Source organism: Panthera leo, chromosome E2 (genome assembly GCF_018350215.1).
Source record: "Panthera leo isolate Ple1 chromosome E2, P.leo_Ple1_pat1.1, whole genome shotgun sequence".
NCBI classification, from domain to species: Eukaryota; Metazoa; Chordata; class Mammalia; order Carnivora; family Felidae; genus Panthera; species Panthera leo.
In genome coordinates, this window is record NC_056693.1 from 46264359 (window position 1) to 46281840 (window position 17482).

General features: G+C 45.4%; 1 protein-coding gene and 1 long non-coding RNA gene across 4 annotated transcripts in view; one reads left to right on the top strand and one right to left on the bottom strand.

Moving 5' to 3' along the window:
- The window catches only part of ZFHX3 (zinc finger homeobox 3), a 235493-nt gene extending 222738 nt beyond the window's left edge, over positions 1–12755 (top strand). Inside the window, exons 8-11 of one of the 3 annotated variants that reach the window (XR_006197321.1) lie at positions 43–145; positions 1349–6781; positions 8109–8245; positions 10521–10606. Coding sequence is in view for 1 of the 3 variants with exons in the window: in XM_042920007.1 (XP_042775941.1) it covers positions 43–145; positions 1349–6781; positions 10521–12181 (7197 nt within the window). In the remaining 2 variants the exon portion in view is untranslated. Of the gene's footprint in view, positions 1–42; positions 146–1348; positions 6782–8108; positions 8246–9163; positions 9241–10520 lie in introns of those variants that run through there. The other 2 variants (XR_006197322.1, XM_042920007.1) reach the window with 2 other exon arrangements.
- Positions 4989–12166, bottom strand: LOC122208689. Its single transcript, XR_006197325.1, has 5 exons — positions 11995–12166; positions 11525–11676; positions 7302–7495; positions 5714–5863; positions 4989–5230 (listed from the first exon to the last, which is right to left on the bottom strand). It is a non-coding gene; the product is annotated as an uncharacterized LOC122208689 (long non-coding RNA).
- Positions 12756–17482: the final 4727 nt, after the last annotated feature.

Sequence of the window (17482 nt, forward strand, 5' to 3'; positions counted from 1 at the left end):
CTCCATTTGGCTCTCCTCATTTCTCTGCCTCTTATTTCTCAGGTGACCACCCCTGAGATGGTGATGCCCAGCAGCATGTTCCTCCCAGCAGCTGTTCCAGATCGAGACGGGAACTCCAATCTGGAGGAGGCAGGAAAGCAGCCTGGTTAGTGTCATTTTTTACCCATAGAAATGCAAAGAAAATGACATATTGGGTCAAAATTTTCACTGAGCAAGAGTGCCAAGAATCCTTTACAATACTCCTAAGGTTAATGTAATTGATCAAGAGATGAGGGGCACTTATACTCTGACTCCTGGCATGTATTTGTACACTGTTCAAATTGTTTAAAGTGAGAGAAAATCAGGTGAGAACCAGTGGGATTTTGGTGGACACATGTCCCCTTAGACCATACATTTAGGAAGTAAACAACCAGAGACTCAGTCAATAGACCCATGCATGACTCGCCATTCTAAGCCATTCAGCATTTGTTCTCTGAGGACTTAATTATTAGGGAGTTTTGGCCCCCGTGAGTGATTTTGGGGCACTCGATTTGTTGTCTGTTGAGGAGCTTCCTTTGCACGAAGTTCTTTGAGTCTTCTGGGATTGCTTTAGGACCCAGTGTAGAGATGCATTTGGAAAGAACGTTTTTTTAGACATAGATGTTGGTGCCCATGGTGGTTCCAAGCTAGATGGATCATTAGACCTCCATTTATGAGGCTCTCCTACATCTTTCACCTCTTGTCAGCACCTAAGATTTAAGTTGGGAAGACTTCAGCCACATTATTGGCTGGCCCACTTTAGAAGGTAGACAGCTGACTTTATAAAATAAAGGGTCGGGATATGTATGGGTGTAAAAAAAATTGTTACATCTTTTAATAGTTGGCCACTTGAATGTAAATAGAGGTGACAGTCAAAAGTAATATTCCAAAATTTCTTGTATTACAATGGGACAGCAGTTATCTTAAATTCCCCCAACCTAGGGTGGCATTAATTCACATATTCTACAGTTGAGGTCCATGTAAAAGGGGAATCCAGTCTAAGATCAGTAACCTTCAAACCCATGCTTGAGAAATTCAAGATGCTGAGTCAAGCACCTGAATGTTGTATAAGAGATCTATGATACAATACATTCCTATTATGAGTGAAACTTTTGTATTTCCTTTTATTCCCCTCTGTTCGTGTGCACTTGCTTATAATATGTACTCTTTGCAGGAGCTGTATGGAGACAGTCTGTGTTCTAATTGGGTATTTCCTTTATGAGAAGATTCTGTTTGTGAGGACTTGCTAGGTAGATAGCTCTAGGAGCCATCTTTGAAAGAAAGCTTTCTTTATCATTGGGATTGGTATGTATTTATTTATTTTTTACAGAAACCTCAGAGGATTTGGGAAAGAACATCTTGCCCTCTGTAAGCACAGAGCACAGTGGAGATTTGAAACCTTCTCCTGCTGACCCAGGGGCTGTGAGAGAAGATTCAGGCTTCCTGTGCTGGAAGAAGGGGTGCAACCAGGTTTTCAAAACTTCTGCCACTCTTCAGACCCACTTCAATGAGGTTCATGCCAAGCGGCCTCAGCTGCCTGTGTCAGATCGCCATGTGTACAAGTATCGCTGTAATCAATGCAGCCTGGCTTTCAAGACCATTGAAAAGCTCCAGCTCCATTCTCAGTACCACGTGATCAGAGCTGCCACCATGTGCTGTCTTTGTCAGCGCAGTTTCCGAACTTTCCAGGCTCTGAAAAAACACCTTGAGACAAGCCACCTGGAGTTGAGTGAGGCCGACATCCAACAGCTTTATGGTGGCCTTCTGGCCAACGGGGACCTCCTAGCAATGGGAGACCCTACCCTGGCCGAGGACCACACCATAATTGTTGAGGAAGACAAGGAGGAAGAGAGTGATTTGGAAGATAAACAGAGCCCAACAGGCAGTGACTCTGGGTCGGTACAAGAAGACTCAGGCTCAGAGCCAAAGAGAGCTCTACCTTTCAGGAAAGGCCCCAACTTCACCATGGAAAAATTTCTAGACCCCTCTCGCCCTTACAAGTGTACCGTCTGCAAGGAATCCTTCACTCAAAAAAATATCCTGTTAGTGCACTACAATTCTGTCTCCCACCTGCATAAGTTAAAGAGAGCCCTTCAAGAGTCGGCAACTGGTCAGCCCGAACCCACCAGCAGCCCAGACAACAAACCTTTCAAGTGTAACACTTGTAATGTGGCCTATAGCCAGAGTTCCACTTTGGAGATCCACATGAGGTCTGTGTTGCATCAAACCAAGGCCCGAGCAGCCAAGTTGGAGGCTGCAAGTGGCAATAGCAATGGGACTGGGAATAGCAGCAGTGTCTCCCTGAGCTCCTCCACCCCAAGTCCTGTGAGCACCAGTGGCAGTAACACCTTTACCACCACCAATCCAAGCAGTGCTGGCATCGCTCCGAGCTCCAACTTACTGAGCCAAGTGCCCGCTGAAAGCGTAGGGATGCCGCCCCTGGGGAATCCCATCGGTGCCAATATCACTTCCCCTTCAGAGCCCAAGGAGGCGAATCGGAAGAAGCTAGCAGATATGATTGCATCCAGGCAGCAGCAACAGCAGCAGCAGCAACAACAAGCACAGACACTGGCCCAGGCCCAGGCTCAAGTTCAAGCTCACCTGCAGCAGGAGCTGCAGCAGCAGGCTGCCCTGATCCAGTCTCAGCTGTTCAACCCCACACTCCTTCCTCACTTCCCCATGACCACAGAGACCCTGCTGCAGCTCCAGCAGCAGCAGCATCTCCTCTTCCCCTTCTACATCCCCAGTGCAGAGTTCCAGCTCAACCCTGAGGTGAGCTTGCCAGTGACCAGCGGGGCACTGACGCTGACGGGGACGGGCCCGGGCCTGCTGGATGATCTGAAGGCTCAGGTTCAGATCCCACCGCAGAGCCACCAGCAGATCCTACAGCAGCAGCAGCAAAGCCAGTTGTCACTGTCCCAGAGTCACTCGGCCCTTCTGCAGCCAAGCCAGCACCCCGAAAAGAAAAACAAACTGATCGTCAAAGAAAAGGAAAAAGAAAGCCAGAGAGAGAGGGACAGTGCTGAGGTGGGAGAGGGCAATCCAGCACCCAAGGAATCGCTGCCGGATGCCTTGAAGGCTAAAGAGAAGAAAGAGTTAGCACCGGCAGGTAGTTCCGAGCCTTCCATGCTCCCTCCGCGCATCGCCTCAGATGCGAGAGGGAACGCCACCAAGGCCTTACTGGAGAACTTTGGCTTTGAGCTGGTCATTCAGTACAACGAGAACAAACAGAAGGTGCAGAAGAAGAATGGGAAGACTGAGCAGGGAGAGAACCTGGAAAAGCTGGAGTGTGACTCCTGTGGCAAGTTGTTTTCTAACATCTTGATTTTAAAGAGTCATCAAGAGCACGTTCACCAAAACTACTTTCCCTTTAAACAGTTAGAGAGATTTGCTAAACAGTACCGAGAGCACTACGATAAACTGTACCCCCTGAGGCCCCAGACCCCGGAGCCCCCACCACCACCTCCCCCACCCCCTCCTCCACCCCCACTTCCCTCAGCACCGCCTCAGCCAGCTTCCACGCCAGCCATCCCTGCATCAGCCCCGCCCATCACTTCACCGACGATCGCACCGACCCAGCCATCTGTGCCACTCACCCAGCTCTCCATGCCCATGGAGCTGCCCATCTTCTCCCCGCTGATGATGCAGACGATGCCACTGCAGACCTTGCCGGCTCAGCTTCCCCCTCAACTTGGACCTGTGGAGCCTCTGCCTGCGGACCTGGCCCAGCTGTACCAGCATCAGCTCAATCCAAGCCTGCTCCAGCAACAGAACAAGAGGCCTCGCACCAGAATCACAGATGACCAGCTCCGGGTCCTGCGACAGTATTTTGACATTAACAACTCCCCCAGTGAAGAGCAGATCAAAGAAATGGCAGACAAGTCTGGGTTGCCCCAGAAGGTGATCAAGCACTGGTTCAGAAACACCCTCTTCAAAGAGAGGCAGCGTAACAAGGATTCCCCTTACAACTTTAGCAATCCTCCTATCACCAGCCTGGAGGAGCTCAAGATTGACTCCCGGCCCCCTTCTCCGGAACCGCAGAAGCAGGAGTACTGGGGAAGCAAGAGGTCTTCAAGAACAAGGTTTACAGATTACCAACTGAGAGTCCTACAGGATTTCTTTGATGCCAATGCTTACCCAAAGGATGATGAATTTGAGCAACTCTCTAATTTACTGAACCTTCCAACCCGAGTCATAGTGGTGTGGTTTCAAAATGCCCGACAGAAGGCCAGGAAAAATTATGAGAATCAGGGGGAGGGCAAAGATGGAGAGCGGCGCGAGCTTACAAACGATAGGTATATTCGAACAAGCAACTTGAACTACCAGTGCAAAAAATGTAGCCTGGTGTTTCAGCGCATCTTTGATCTCATCAAGCATCAGAAGAAGCTGTGTTACAAAGATGAGGATGAGGAGGGGCAGGATGACAGCCAAAATGAGGATTCCATGGATGCCATGGAAATCCTGACACCCACCAGCTCCTCCTGCAGCACCCCAATGCCCTCACAGGCATACAGCGCCCCAGCATCATCAGCCAACACAGCTTCCTCTGCTTTCTTACAGCTCACGGCAGAGGCTGACGAACTGGCCACTTTTAGTTCAAAAACAGAGGCGAGTGATGAGAAACCAAAGCAGGCTGAACCTCCCAGTGCACAGCCAAGCCAAACCCAAGAAAAGCAAGGACAACCAAAGGCAGAGCTGCAGCAGCAAGACCAGCCTGAGCAGAAGACAAACACAGCCCAGCAAAAGCTCCCACAGCTCACTTCCCCTGCTGCGTTGCCACAGCCTCCTCCACAAGCACCCCCACCTCAGTGCCCCTTACCCCAGTCAAGCCCCAGTCCTTCCCAGCTCTCCCACCTGCCCCTCAAGCCCCTCCACACGTCGACTCCTCAACAGTTGGCAAACCTACCTCCTCAGCTAATCCCCTACCAGTGTGACCAATGTAAGTTGGCATTTCCATCGTTTGAGCACTGGCAGGAGCATCAGCAGCTTCATTTTCTGAGTGCACAGAATCAGTTCATCCACCCCCAGTTTTTGGACAGGTCACTGGATATGCCTTTCATGCTGTTTGACCCTAGTAACCCACTCCTGGCAAGCCAGCTGCTCTCTGGGGCCATACCTCAGATTCCAGCCAGCTCGGCCACTTCTCCTTCAACTCCGACCTCCACAATGAACACTCTGAAGAGGAAGCTGGAGGAAAAGGCCAGTGCAAGCCCTGGAGAAAATGACAGTGGGACAGGAGGAGAAGAACCTCAGAGAGACAAGCGTTTGAGGACAACTATTACACCAGAACAGCTAGAAATACTGTACCAAAAGTATCTATTAGACTCCAATCCAACTCGAAAGATGTTGGATCACATTGCGCATGAGGTGGGCTTAAAGAAACGTGTGGTACAAGTCTGGTTTCAGAATACCCGAGCCCGGGAACGGAAAGGACAGTTCCGGGCTGTGGGCCCAGCCCAGGCCCATAGGAGATGCCCCTTTTGCAGAGCACTCTTCAAAGCCAAGACTGCCCTTGAGGCTCATATCCGGTCCCGTCATTGGCATGAAGCCAAGAGAGCTGGCTACAACCTTACTCTGTCTGCAATGCTCCTAGACTGTGATGGGGGACTTCAGATGAAAGGAGATATTTTTGATGGAACCAGTTTTTCCCACCTACCCCCAAGCAGTAGTGATGGCCAAGGTGTGCCCCTCTCACCTGTGAGTAAAACCATGGAGTTGTCTCCCAGAACTCTTCTTAGCCCTTCTTCCATCAAGGTGGAAGGGATTGAAGACTTTGAAAGCCCCTCCATGTCCTCAGTTAATCTAAACTTTGACCAAACCAAGCTGGACAATGACGACTGTTCCTCTGTCAACACAGCAATCACAGATACCACTACAGGAGACGAGGGCAACGCAGATAATGACAGTGCAACGGGAATAGCAACTGAAACCAAATCCTCCTCTGCACCCAATGAAGGGTTGACCAAAGCGGCCATGATGGCAATGTCTGAGTATGAAGATCGGTTGTCATCGGGTCTGGTCAGTCCAGCCCCAAGCTTTTACAGCAAGGAATATGACAATGAAGGTACAGTGGACTATAGTGAAACCTCAAGCCTTGCAGACCCCTGCTCCCCGAGTCCTGGTGCAAGTGGGTCAGCAGGCAAATCTGGAGACAGTGGGGATCGGCCAGGGCAGAAACGTTTTCGCACTCAGATGACCAATCTGCAGCTCAAAGTCCTCAAGTCATGCTTTAATGACTACAGGACACCCACCATGCTAGAGTGTGAGGTCCTGGGCAATGATATTGGACTGCCAAAGAGAGTTGTTCAGGTCTGGTTCCAGAATGCCCGGGCAAAAGAAAAGAAGTCCAAGTTAAGCATGGCCAAGCATTTTGGTATAAACCAAACAAGTTACGAGGGACCGAAAACAGAGTGCACTTTGTGTGGCATCAAGTACAGCGCTAGGCTGTCTGTACGTGACCATATCTTTTCCCAACAGCATATCTCCAAAGTTAAAGACACCATTGGAAGCCAGTTGGACAAGGAGAAAGAATACTTTGACCCAGCCACTGTACGTCAGTTGATGGCTCAACAAGAGTTGGACCGGATTAAAAAGGCCAATGAGGTCCTCGGACTGGCAGCTCAGCAGCAAGGGATGTTTGACAATGCCCCTCTTCAGGCTCTCAACCTTCCTACAGCATATCCCACGCTCCAGGGCATTCCTCCTGTGTTGCTCCCCAGCCTCAACAGCCCCTCTTTGCCGGGCTTTACTCCATCCAACACAGGTGGGTTCTGCTTTAGGTGATTCTTACAGCATTAAATAGCTGCCCCATTAGTATTTTGTTCTGTGGCTACCACCCAAACCCTAAGAATGTTGGGCAGATAGGAAAAAGCTTCCCTTTCTACTTCTCTAACAGCAACAAAACTTCTGGTCCCCTTCATTGAGTCTCCCTAGTGCTGTGGTGTACATGGTTCTATGATGTCCCAATCTCAGGGATGGGGAACCCCCCCCCCCCGCCCCCGGTAGGAACGGTCTTCTCTGAAATCATTCTTATTTCCTGTGTTGAGTAGCACCACCAGGGTGTGTGCTATAGTGAAGAACTTGAGGGTCCTGGCATACTAAATCCTGAGGTATTTTCAAGAAAGAGGTTTTCATCCTAAACCCTTCCAGTCAGTCTTTGTGAAAATGCCACTGCCATGTAGATATTTGTTGAAAATAGAAGACATTTGAGTATCCTAGCTAATTCTGAATTGTGCCCTTTGGAAACTGGTTCAAGAAAATTTAAATCAAGTCCTTATCCTTACCTGTGGTTCCTGCCCATTTTTAGAGAGCTGTTCTGGCAGAACTGCTATCGGGAAGAAGCTCTTATATATGGATCCTTACTCCTGGTCTTCTTATCTAGCCAGAACGACAGTGGCTCTATCAGTTCCTAATGAGACTCCCTTTGTACTCGAATGCACTGGCCAGGAATCCTGTATTGGGTAGTATGGTTCTGAATCTTCCAGAGAGACAAAAAAACATTAATGGTCATTTTTAGGGGTCTTCAGTCACCCCTTCATTTCCTTTTGCCCATCTCTCTTTCTTTGCTCCCCATAGTCCCCTAATTCACACATATACTTGGTACTTTTATTTTTCTTCTTAATAGGGAGTTTGATAGTTTGCACCCCTCTCTTGTTCCCCCTCCTTTGTCCTCACCTGTCTTCTCTGGAGCCAGCTCTCTTTCCTAAATTGGACCTCCAGGATCCTGTGAAACTTAGGCACAAGTCAGCAAGTTTCCCCCATGGCCTACATTGACCAGTGGACCTTTACCAAAGGAGAGCCCTTCAGAGTGCCTCCTTGCCTTCAAAACGTGTCCCTGTTCCCAGGGGTTGAAAAAGTGAAAGCATTAAGATGTGTAACTCATTGCTTATGTTTGTTAGCAAGTAATGTCGCAGAGTTATGCTAAAGCCAACTAGACATAAACCAAGAATCAAGCTATGGGAGGTGTCTAGGCACTGAATTACCCTTGCAGCCTAGGACCTTGGCAGAAGAACTTGGGATGGCCCAACGTTTCGTAATAATGTGAAAAGCATTAGAATCAGAATGTCTGATCTATTCCCCTTGTTTTACAGATGAGAAAACTGAGGGCCAGAGAGGTCAAGACCATTCAGCAAGCTAGGGTAGGAGCCAGAGCTCCCACCCAGGCCTCCAGGCTCCCAGTGCTATGTGCTCCTTCCACAACACTCAATATGAGCCAGTCAGTCAACAGGTATATGTTTAGTGCTGCTCAGGTTATGACCACTAAGAGTGGATTCAAGATAGAAAAATATGCTGTTAATTATTAGAGGCAGCCAGGTATGTCCCAGTTACCACCACCTAACAGTACCACAGCTCCCAGGAGCACTGGATCTGGAATGGGGGAACAAACTTGTATTTATATGTCAGGCCCAATGGTAAGCTGTTTCCAAATGACCTTTCATTTAGTCCCTACAACAGTCTATTGTAGAAGGCTGAGGTTCTGCACAGTTAATTAGCGTAAGGCCACACAGCAGCTCTGTGTCAAACGTAATCCATACTGCATCAATTTGACTCCAGAGTTGGGTGACAAGTACCAGGAGGATGAAGGGCCTTACTTGGTTCTAATCTTACAGATGAGCAAAAAATGAGGCCACAGAATTATTCTGAGAATATATTTAGCAGAGCTTGGTAAATATAGCAAGCATTCCGTAAATGATCCTTAAAATTCTTTCTCTTCTATTCAAGATACATTAGTTACATTAGGCCTTCTAACCTGGATCCTTCTTCTGAAAGCCTGATGCCATAGAGATAGGAAATCTCTAGCTGTTTTTGCATTGCCTTGCTGATCTTTTGGCTCTGACTCCAACCTAAAACTTGGAGCAGGCCTGTTGCCTGTAAGTAGACAGAAAGAGCTGCGTCCTAAGTTGTCGACTTCATAATCCATTTGCTCTCCATCTTGTTTGTGCCAGTTTAACCAGTGAACCTTTACGGGGTTTTTCTGAGTCACACTGTTTCAGTCCCTTCTGTGCATTGAGGAAACTGGATGACTTAATTTCAGTCGTCCCTTTCTGCTGTTCTGAAAGAATAGATTAATGCTATTCCACAAAGCTGAGGGAAGCATCTTCCTTGGCTTTCCAAACATTAATGGATCTTTTTCTGGGATTGACAGCTTGAGGCAACCTTGTCCTCTTCGTCTGAAATTTGAGAGTTTTTACATGCTGCCCCACTGTGAAGTCAACATCGTCTTCACCCAGGTGTGCACTTCCGTGTGTTTTTTTCTTACAAGGCCCGTGTTGTGCTATAGAACACCCAATCCTAGCTTTCTGGCAGAAGTTGGTCCAGAAGAAATAGTGAGGAGCTATGGGTTTAATTTTACGTTTGGTACGCTCTGAAGCAAAGGGATGAATACCGTCTAGTTTCTGAAGTGTGCTGAATGTAATGATCTGAGGTCCACTGCCTGTGAATTCTTCTCAGCATCTCCTCATTCAGCACACCTGGTCTCCCTTCCTCACAATGCTGTCCTCTTCTACCACCACCTTGATGTACCAGTAGCAGTGTTGTCTTCCGTCACCCTGGAACAAAAGACAGACTCAAACCAGGAGAGAACTATGGGTGAGGGAGGATATTCGGCTCTGGGTTGGGTAAAGGCTTCACAGGTAGAATGTGACTGTGGATGGGGCTGTAACCCATGTGGGCCTGGTGACATGGTCAAAGACCTTTCCTACTCACAAGCAGGGCTAGGTTGCCATGTCTTAGGAAGCGGTGGGATCAACATTTTGGGCCCTACCATTTCTGATACTGCTTTTCTCCTCTCCCTGTGGCTGGTTTCTCAAGCAACTGCAGCCTTTGTACATGTCATTCAAATGAGTAGGAAGACAGCATGCTCCATTTTTCCAGCAAATTCCAGAATCCTATTCATAGATGGTTACATTTTTCAAAAGATTTGTTAAAGCAGAGTAGCTGAACCAAGGTAATGGGACCGTTTTCCCTAAATGGATTGTTTTTAGTTCTTCCCATAGCTCTTCTCTTTGCCCTCTTAACATGCCCATTCTGCTACAGCAATGGAGGTCAGAGAGGAACATGTGTTTGTTCACATGGGCTTTGGGCTTGGGCCAGGTTTCTTGCTTTTGCTCTCTTCTTTTCCTCTCTCCTGTACAACTTCTGGTGTGGTCACTTAGCTATATTATTTCTGTGGAGCTTTCATGAAGGCCTTTGGTTCAAATGGGTCCCAGCTGGAACCAGCTGGTTTGGGGAACTCACCAAAGAAAATATGAATTAGTGGGTGTGGCACTTGTGGTAGGAAGGTGTTAGAAGTTGTTTAGCTGAAAGGGAAAATCGGGGAGCTGACTCAGGGTCAGGTACTGATCAGAATACAAGGTGAGACACCTCTATTGAAAATGGTGGTTCTGAGAGGATCTTTAGGATTTAAACCTTGAGATCTCAGACTTTGTGCCAGTGACACAGATAAGACATCTTGAGCTTCAGCCTCACCACCCCAGACTGACATGTGGTTCTGTTTGTTTCAGCTTTAACGTCTCCTAAACCGAACTTGATGGGTCTGCCCAGCACAACAGTTCCTTCCCCTGGCCTCCCCACATCTGGATTACCAAATAAACCGTCCTCAGCATCGCTGAGCTCCCCGACCCCAGCACAAGCCACCATGGCGATGGCCCCTCAGCAACCCCCCCAACCCCAGCAGCAGCTACAGGTGCAGCCGCCGCCGCCCGCAGCCCAGCCACCAGCTGCACCACAGCTCCCACCCCAACAGCAGCAACAGCAGCGCAAGGACAAAGACAGTGAGAAGGTCAAGGAGAAGGAAAAGGCACACAAAGGGAAAGGGGAGCCCCTCCCTGTCCCCAAGAAGGAGAAAGGAGAGGCCCCCACAGCGGCCACAGCCACGATCTCAGCCCCGCTGCCCGCCATGGAGTATGCAGTGGACCCTGCGCAGCTGCAGGCCCTGCAGGCAGCCTTGACTTCGGACCCCACAGCGTTGCTCACGAGCCAGTTCCTTCCTTACTTTGTACCAGGCTTCTCTCCTTACTATGCCCCCCAGATCCCCGGCGCCCTGCAGAGCGGGTACCTGCAGCCTATGTATGGCATGGAAGGCCTGTTCCCCTACAGCCCTGCACTGTCGCAGGCCCTGATGGGGCTGTCCCCGGGCTCCCTACTGCAGCAGTACCAGCAATACCAGCAGAGTCTGCAGGAGGCGATCCAGCAGCAGCAGCAGCGGCAACTGCAGCAGCAGCAGCAAAAAGTGCAGCAGCAGCCCAAAGCAAGCCAAACCCCAGTCCCCCAGGGGGCTGCTTCCCCAGACAAAGACCCTGCCAAAGAATCCCCCAAACCAGAAGAGCAGAAAAACGCACCCCGTGAGGTGTCCCCCCTCCTGCCGAAACCCCCTGAAGAGCCAGAAGCAGAAAGCAAAAGTGCGGACTCCCTCTATGACCCCTTCATTGTTCCAAAGGTGCAGTACAAGTTGGTCTGCCGCAAGTGCCAGGCGGGCTTCGGTGACGAGGAGGCGGCAAGGAGTCACCTGAAGTCCCTCTGCTTCTTCGGCCAGTCTGTGGTGAACCTGCAAGAGATGGTGCTTCACGTCCCCACGGGCGGCGGCGGCAGTGGCGGCGGCAGCGGTGGCGGCGGTGGCGGCGGCGGCTCGTACCACTGCCTGGCGTGCGAGAGCGCGCTCTGTGGGGAGGAAGCTCTGAGTCAACATCTCGAGTCGGCCTTGCACAAACACAGAACAATCACGAGAGCAGCAAGAAACGCCAAAGAGCACCCTAGTTTATTACCTCACTCTGCCTGCTTCCCCGATCCTAGCACCGCATCTACCTCGCAGTCTGCCGCTCACTCAAACGACAGCCCCCCTCCCCCGTCGGCCGCCGCCCCCTCCTCGTCCTCCGCTTCCCCCCACGCCTCCAGGAAGTCTTGGCCGCAAGTGGTCTCCCGGGCTTCTGCCGCGAAGCCCCCTTCTTTTCCTCCTCTCTCCTCATCTTCAACGGTTACCTCAAGTTCATGCAGCACCTCAGGGGTTCAGCCCTCGATGCCAACAGACGACTATTCGGAGGAGTCTGACACGGATCTCAGCCAAAAGTCCGACGGACCGGCGAGCCCGGTGGAGGGTCCCAAAGACCCCAGCTGCCCCAAGGACAGTGGTCTGACCAGTGTAGGAACGGACACCTTCAGATTGTAAGCTTTGAAGATGAACAATAACAAATGAATTTAAATAAAAAAGATTAATAACAAACCAATTTCAAAAATAGACTAACTGCAATTCCAAAGCTTCTAACCAAAAAAAAAAAAAAAAAAAAAAAAAAAAAAAAAGGAAAAAAAAGAAAAAGCGTGGGTTGTTTTCCCATATACCTATCTATGCCGGTGATTTTACATTCTTTTCTTTTTTCTTTCAATATTAAAAAAAAAAAAAACAAAAAACAACAAAAAAACAAAAACAAAAAAAACCACCTTAACCCTGTTACATTGTGTCCTTTTGAAGGTACTATTGGTCTGGGAAACAGAAGTCCGCAGGGCCTCCCTAATGTCTTTGGAGCTTAAACCCCTTGTATATTTGCCCTCTTTTCAATAAACGCCCCATGTTGATAGCACAGAGGAGCCCGGCATGCACTGTATGGGAAAGCAGTCCACCTTGTTACAGTTTTAAATTTCTTGCTATCTTAGCATTCAGATACCAATGGCTTGCTAAAAGAAAAAAAGAAATGTAATGTCTTTTTATTCTCAGGTCAATCGCTCACACTTTGTTCTGTTTTCAGAATCATTGTTTTATAATATATTATTTTTTCAGTTTTTCTTTTGTTCCAGAAAAGATTTTTTTGTTAATTTAAAAACGGGCAGAAAGTATTCGAGAAAAACAATGTGAACTGCTTTAGCTTTCTGGGGATTTAAAGGATAGCTTTTCTGCTGAAGCCAATTTCAAGGGGAAAAGTTAAGCACTCCCACTTTCAGAAAAAAAAAAAAAAAAAAACCCACACACAGAGTGTTGAGGACTTGTAGCTTAAAAAAATAAGTTTTAAAAACTGACTTTCTGTATTTATGATAGATATGACCATTTTTGGTGTTGAGTAGATTGTTGCATTGGAAATGAACTGAAGCAGTATGGTAGATTTAAAAGGAAAAAAAAAAAACCTTTTGTGTACATTTAGCTTTTTGTATGGTCCAGCTGACAGCTCCTCATTTGATGTTGTCTTGTTCATTCCTAGCAGATAGATTGCAATCCGTTGATTCGCCTAAGCTTTTCTCCCCTTTGTCCCTTAATTCCACTTTCTCCTTCCTCCTCCCACCCTATAATCTCCCACTTAAGGTAGCTGCCTTCATTTCTTCGAGGGAGCTACAGAATTATTTTATAAAACTAAAGAATTTCAAAAGGTTCTAGGGGTCATTAGGATCCTCACAGATTATTTTTGGTTGGGGAGTTGAAACTTTTTAAAGGCATATAATTCTAGTTACCTATGTCTGTAAGCCTTGTGCCATTTATTATTTATCCTTCCTCTTTAGCTTTCCCTTTTATCCCTTCTTTTCCTCGTTTGGTAGATGCTTCACATATTCTTAAACTAAAGCATTTGTTTCGGTTTGTGTAATTGGGCTGTATGCTTTTCTTTCTAAAAAAGTTTTTGGTTAGGGGTTTTGTTTTTGTTTTCTTTCCTCTCAGAAAAAGAAATTTCATGCTTTAAATAAAATCCAAAGACACACCCTTTCACTGCTGATGCAGAAAAAAGGGAAAGGGTTCTTGTTACTTGAGAATTTGTTTCTGATTTAAACAAACAAGACTTAGTTTAATAAAAGAAAGAGTAAAAACAAAAGATTCCCAGGTTGTTATGTGCTTCTTCTGCAAGCAGAGAGGCAGCTGTTAATGACAATTCCATATACCAAAAGACACATTTTTTTACTTCAAAGTTTTGTCCTTGTGTTAGGCAGTCTGAGCGGCGAGTGATCCAGAGTGCAGCCAACAAAGAAGCAGATAGCAATGTACAAAGAGCAAAAAAGGAACCGTATGCGAGGCACTTGTATTTATGTTAATATATGTATTCCTGTAACACATAATACAACGTAACATACACCTTTTCTCATCTTAAAACAACGGTCTGAACTTTGAAAGGAAAACTTTGTGCTGCTAAAACGTAGATTTTTGGAGACAAATAGATGCTTTGCTGTTTCACTTTCATAGCCAAACATCAACAGAAACAATCTCCCCTTACCCCAAAAGTGTGAAATCCTTTTCCCCTTCATTCTCTTCCTTATGTTTCAAAAGGGAACTTTGAAGACTGTGAATGCAGGTTCCATTGGTCACCTTTCGGGCTTCTTTCCCCAGTGCTGAAGCCACTCAACGACTTTGCAAAAGACTGGAGCATTCCAAGATCTGAAAATGGATTTCTTTTTTTCTTTTTTCTCTTTATCTTTTTTAGCCGGGACTATTTTATTTTTATGAATTTGTTTTTGATTTAATGAAAGAGTAGATCCTGAACTGTTGTACATATTTCTAACTAGGCTGATGCACAGTGCAAATTCCTTTTTTTTTTTTTAATTTTTTAAGTAGAAATACTAAAGAGTACCATCTAACTATTCATACCAGTATCCAGTTGTAGCATAAGGTGTCAAAAACAAGTACACAAAAACATTTGCTGTTTTAACAAACTGTTTTCTTTTAACAAGAATTCTTGTATTTCTCCCTGTGTTTGAGATGAACATTTTTAAATTTTAAAGTTGTACAGTTTTTTGTTTTCCATTATTTTATCTTGTTTGTAACTCTATGAAATATATATATATTTTTTGCCATTTAACTGTTGTATGTTACTCTGTGTCTGTATCATATAGATAAAAAAATTGTTTTTGTTTTGGGTTCTCTATGTGATACCAATTAACAATTTAACACTAGCTTTACCTGTCAAATTCTGCTAGGTTTTTTCTGAAAACTTTGTTTTCAAAAATGATATTGCTTGGTAATAGTGCAATTTCTATCCCTTTTCCTCCTCCCTCAACTTTAAGTTCATTTCCTTGAAATTTTGCTACCCCCCTCCACAATGTTTTTTGTTTTTTGTTTTGTTTTTTGAGCTACTATGCCATCCTCCCTCTGTGAGGCAGAGTGACTGTCAGTGTTTTGTTATGCCATGCCTTGACCTGTGGGTGTATTTGGTAACAGCGAGTGGTTGCGTAGATTGGCTAAGCATGCTTCCACCCACCAGTGTTTCTCAGAGGGGTTATGTGATTGTTTCATCCTGGAGTGGGTTGCACACTCAATGCTTTCCTCTACAACTCTACCATCCACATACATGTTCATTTAAAAAACAATTCTCCACATTAACTCAGAAGTAGCAAAGCAGTCAGTGATGGTGACAATTAGAGGTCAAGTATGAGCTAGTTAGATGTTTGTGGGTTGACATCCACTTTGGCTGTGACCGGTACCATTTACAAAGCATGAATTCACTACAATGCTCAACTGTTTAGATTGGTCTCACTAGGAGAGTTTAACTCCTGTCTGTTGCATAGTAGGTAGCTGAATAGGATATCTCAACTCACTTTTTAAATTAGTTCTTCACCTCTATTGACACTTCATACTTTGGTTGTTCTTTTTTTCCAAATATTCCAAAGTGTGGGTTGGCACTACACACCATTCAGCCATAGCACCATGTGAACCCACCAAATGGAACTTATTTCAACCATCTTTCCTCCATCCTTCCAAAAAGAAACTTAAGAAGGAAATACACACACACACACACAGAAAAGTTTAATAAATCTAGGAAGTTTTTTTTTTTAATTAAAAGCTATTTAAAGAAATGAATGTGGCCAAAGTTTTACATGATTGAAAATAAAGTAAAACAGACGGCATGTGTTTAAACCTGAGTTTATCAGGCATGGCAGGAAGTTGCAGGAGAGAGAGGCAGTGACCCAAGCCAGTGCACTTGATATTCATGGACATATATTTTTTTTAAATAAATTAAAACATTTTAAATAGAAGCATAAATTGAGTTGGTTGTTTGTTGGCGCTGAGATACTGCCCACTGTGAAACAAAGCTTTGACTAGTTTTTTTTGTTTGTTTACTTTCTGGGGGGGGGGGGGGAGGGATGGGGGCAAGTTTGGGTAGGAAAGAAAGCATAAATGAACGTGACCCTGAGGTGAAGAGGTATATGAACAGCCTTTGCAATGTACAAAAAACAAAAAACAAAAAAACAAAAAAAAAATAGAGCAAGTGAAACCAAAAATGATGTTCTTGGTGTTTTTCTATAATGTAGTCTTGTTAGCTTTTTTGTTACTGTAACAATGCTGATCTCGAACTGTACCAAAATACATGGAGACTAACAAACAGAACCACATGGAACTTTCAAACTGAAAAAAAAATTTGTCACAAAAACTTTGTTGTCATAGTTAAGTTGATTGTAGATGGTAATTGAATATACTCCTTTGAAAATATTTCATCAAGTATGTTTCCTGCTCATTGTGATACATTAAAAAAAATATGAGCAAAAGTTCTTGTCTTATGTCATCAGATTTTGTGTGCGTGCATGAGTGATAAAGAGACTGATGACTGGCAGAGAGTGTACAGATGAACAGTATCTTGAGGTTGCATGTACTTATTCCAAGGTACACAAGCTCCTTGGTATTTTTAAGTGTCCTTGTATTTCCCATCTCCTGGTGCTCATGAAAGTGCAGCAAGTTTTGGCCATGATGCTGAGTAACTTATTTCACTGAGAAGGTAAGCCTGACAGCTTGGATAATTATCTGACCCTTGAGAACCCTAACTGTGTGTGTGATTTTATATATATTTATATATATATATACATATGTATATATGTATTATATATAATATATATATACATATATTATATAATATATATATACATATATTATATATGTATATATAAATGTTTATATGAGAGTTATAGACACTTGGCAAGTTAAGCTTGCTGATGGCCAAAAGAGAGGTAAGTTCAACCTTTCTGAAATGGGAAGTGGATCCAGTGTTTATGGCAGAAGGATATAAAAGGTAAGGTGAATTAAGTTGAATTCACTACATTTACCTTTCCTAGTAAAGGATTTTGCTAAACCCTTTTTAGAGCAGAATTTGAGGTAAGAACAGTCTGCAAAACAGTAATAGCATGGGGTCACTCCTATATACAAGAGAATACTCAGTCCTCTTATAAAAAACTCTCATAGCACAAAATGTCTGAAATCCATTAATAAGGAGTATATCCAAGATCAGGCCCAAAGGCCTTCTATTCATCTCTAATTTATAGCCATAGCTGATAAATAATTTACAAAATTCTAGCAGCTGGGCTTGGACAGCACTGCCGACTAGCTGTGTCCTTGCAAGGTCTGCAGCATCTGACCTTGGCCAACAGGGGTCTCTTCCACTCTAGGAGGTAAGCTATGAAATCCTCTTCTATTGGCTCTGACAGCCATTGTCAACCAAGTCTTTTTAGTTCCTGGAACAGGCATTCAAGAAGAGGCAGAGACCCTAGTAGCTAAAAATTGCAAAGAATTCTA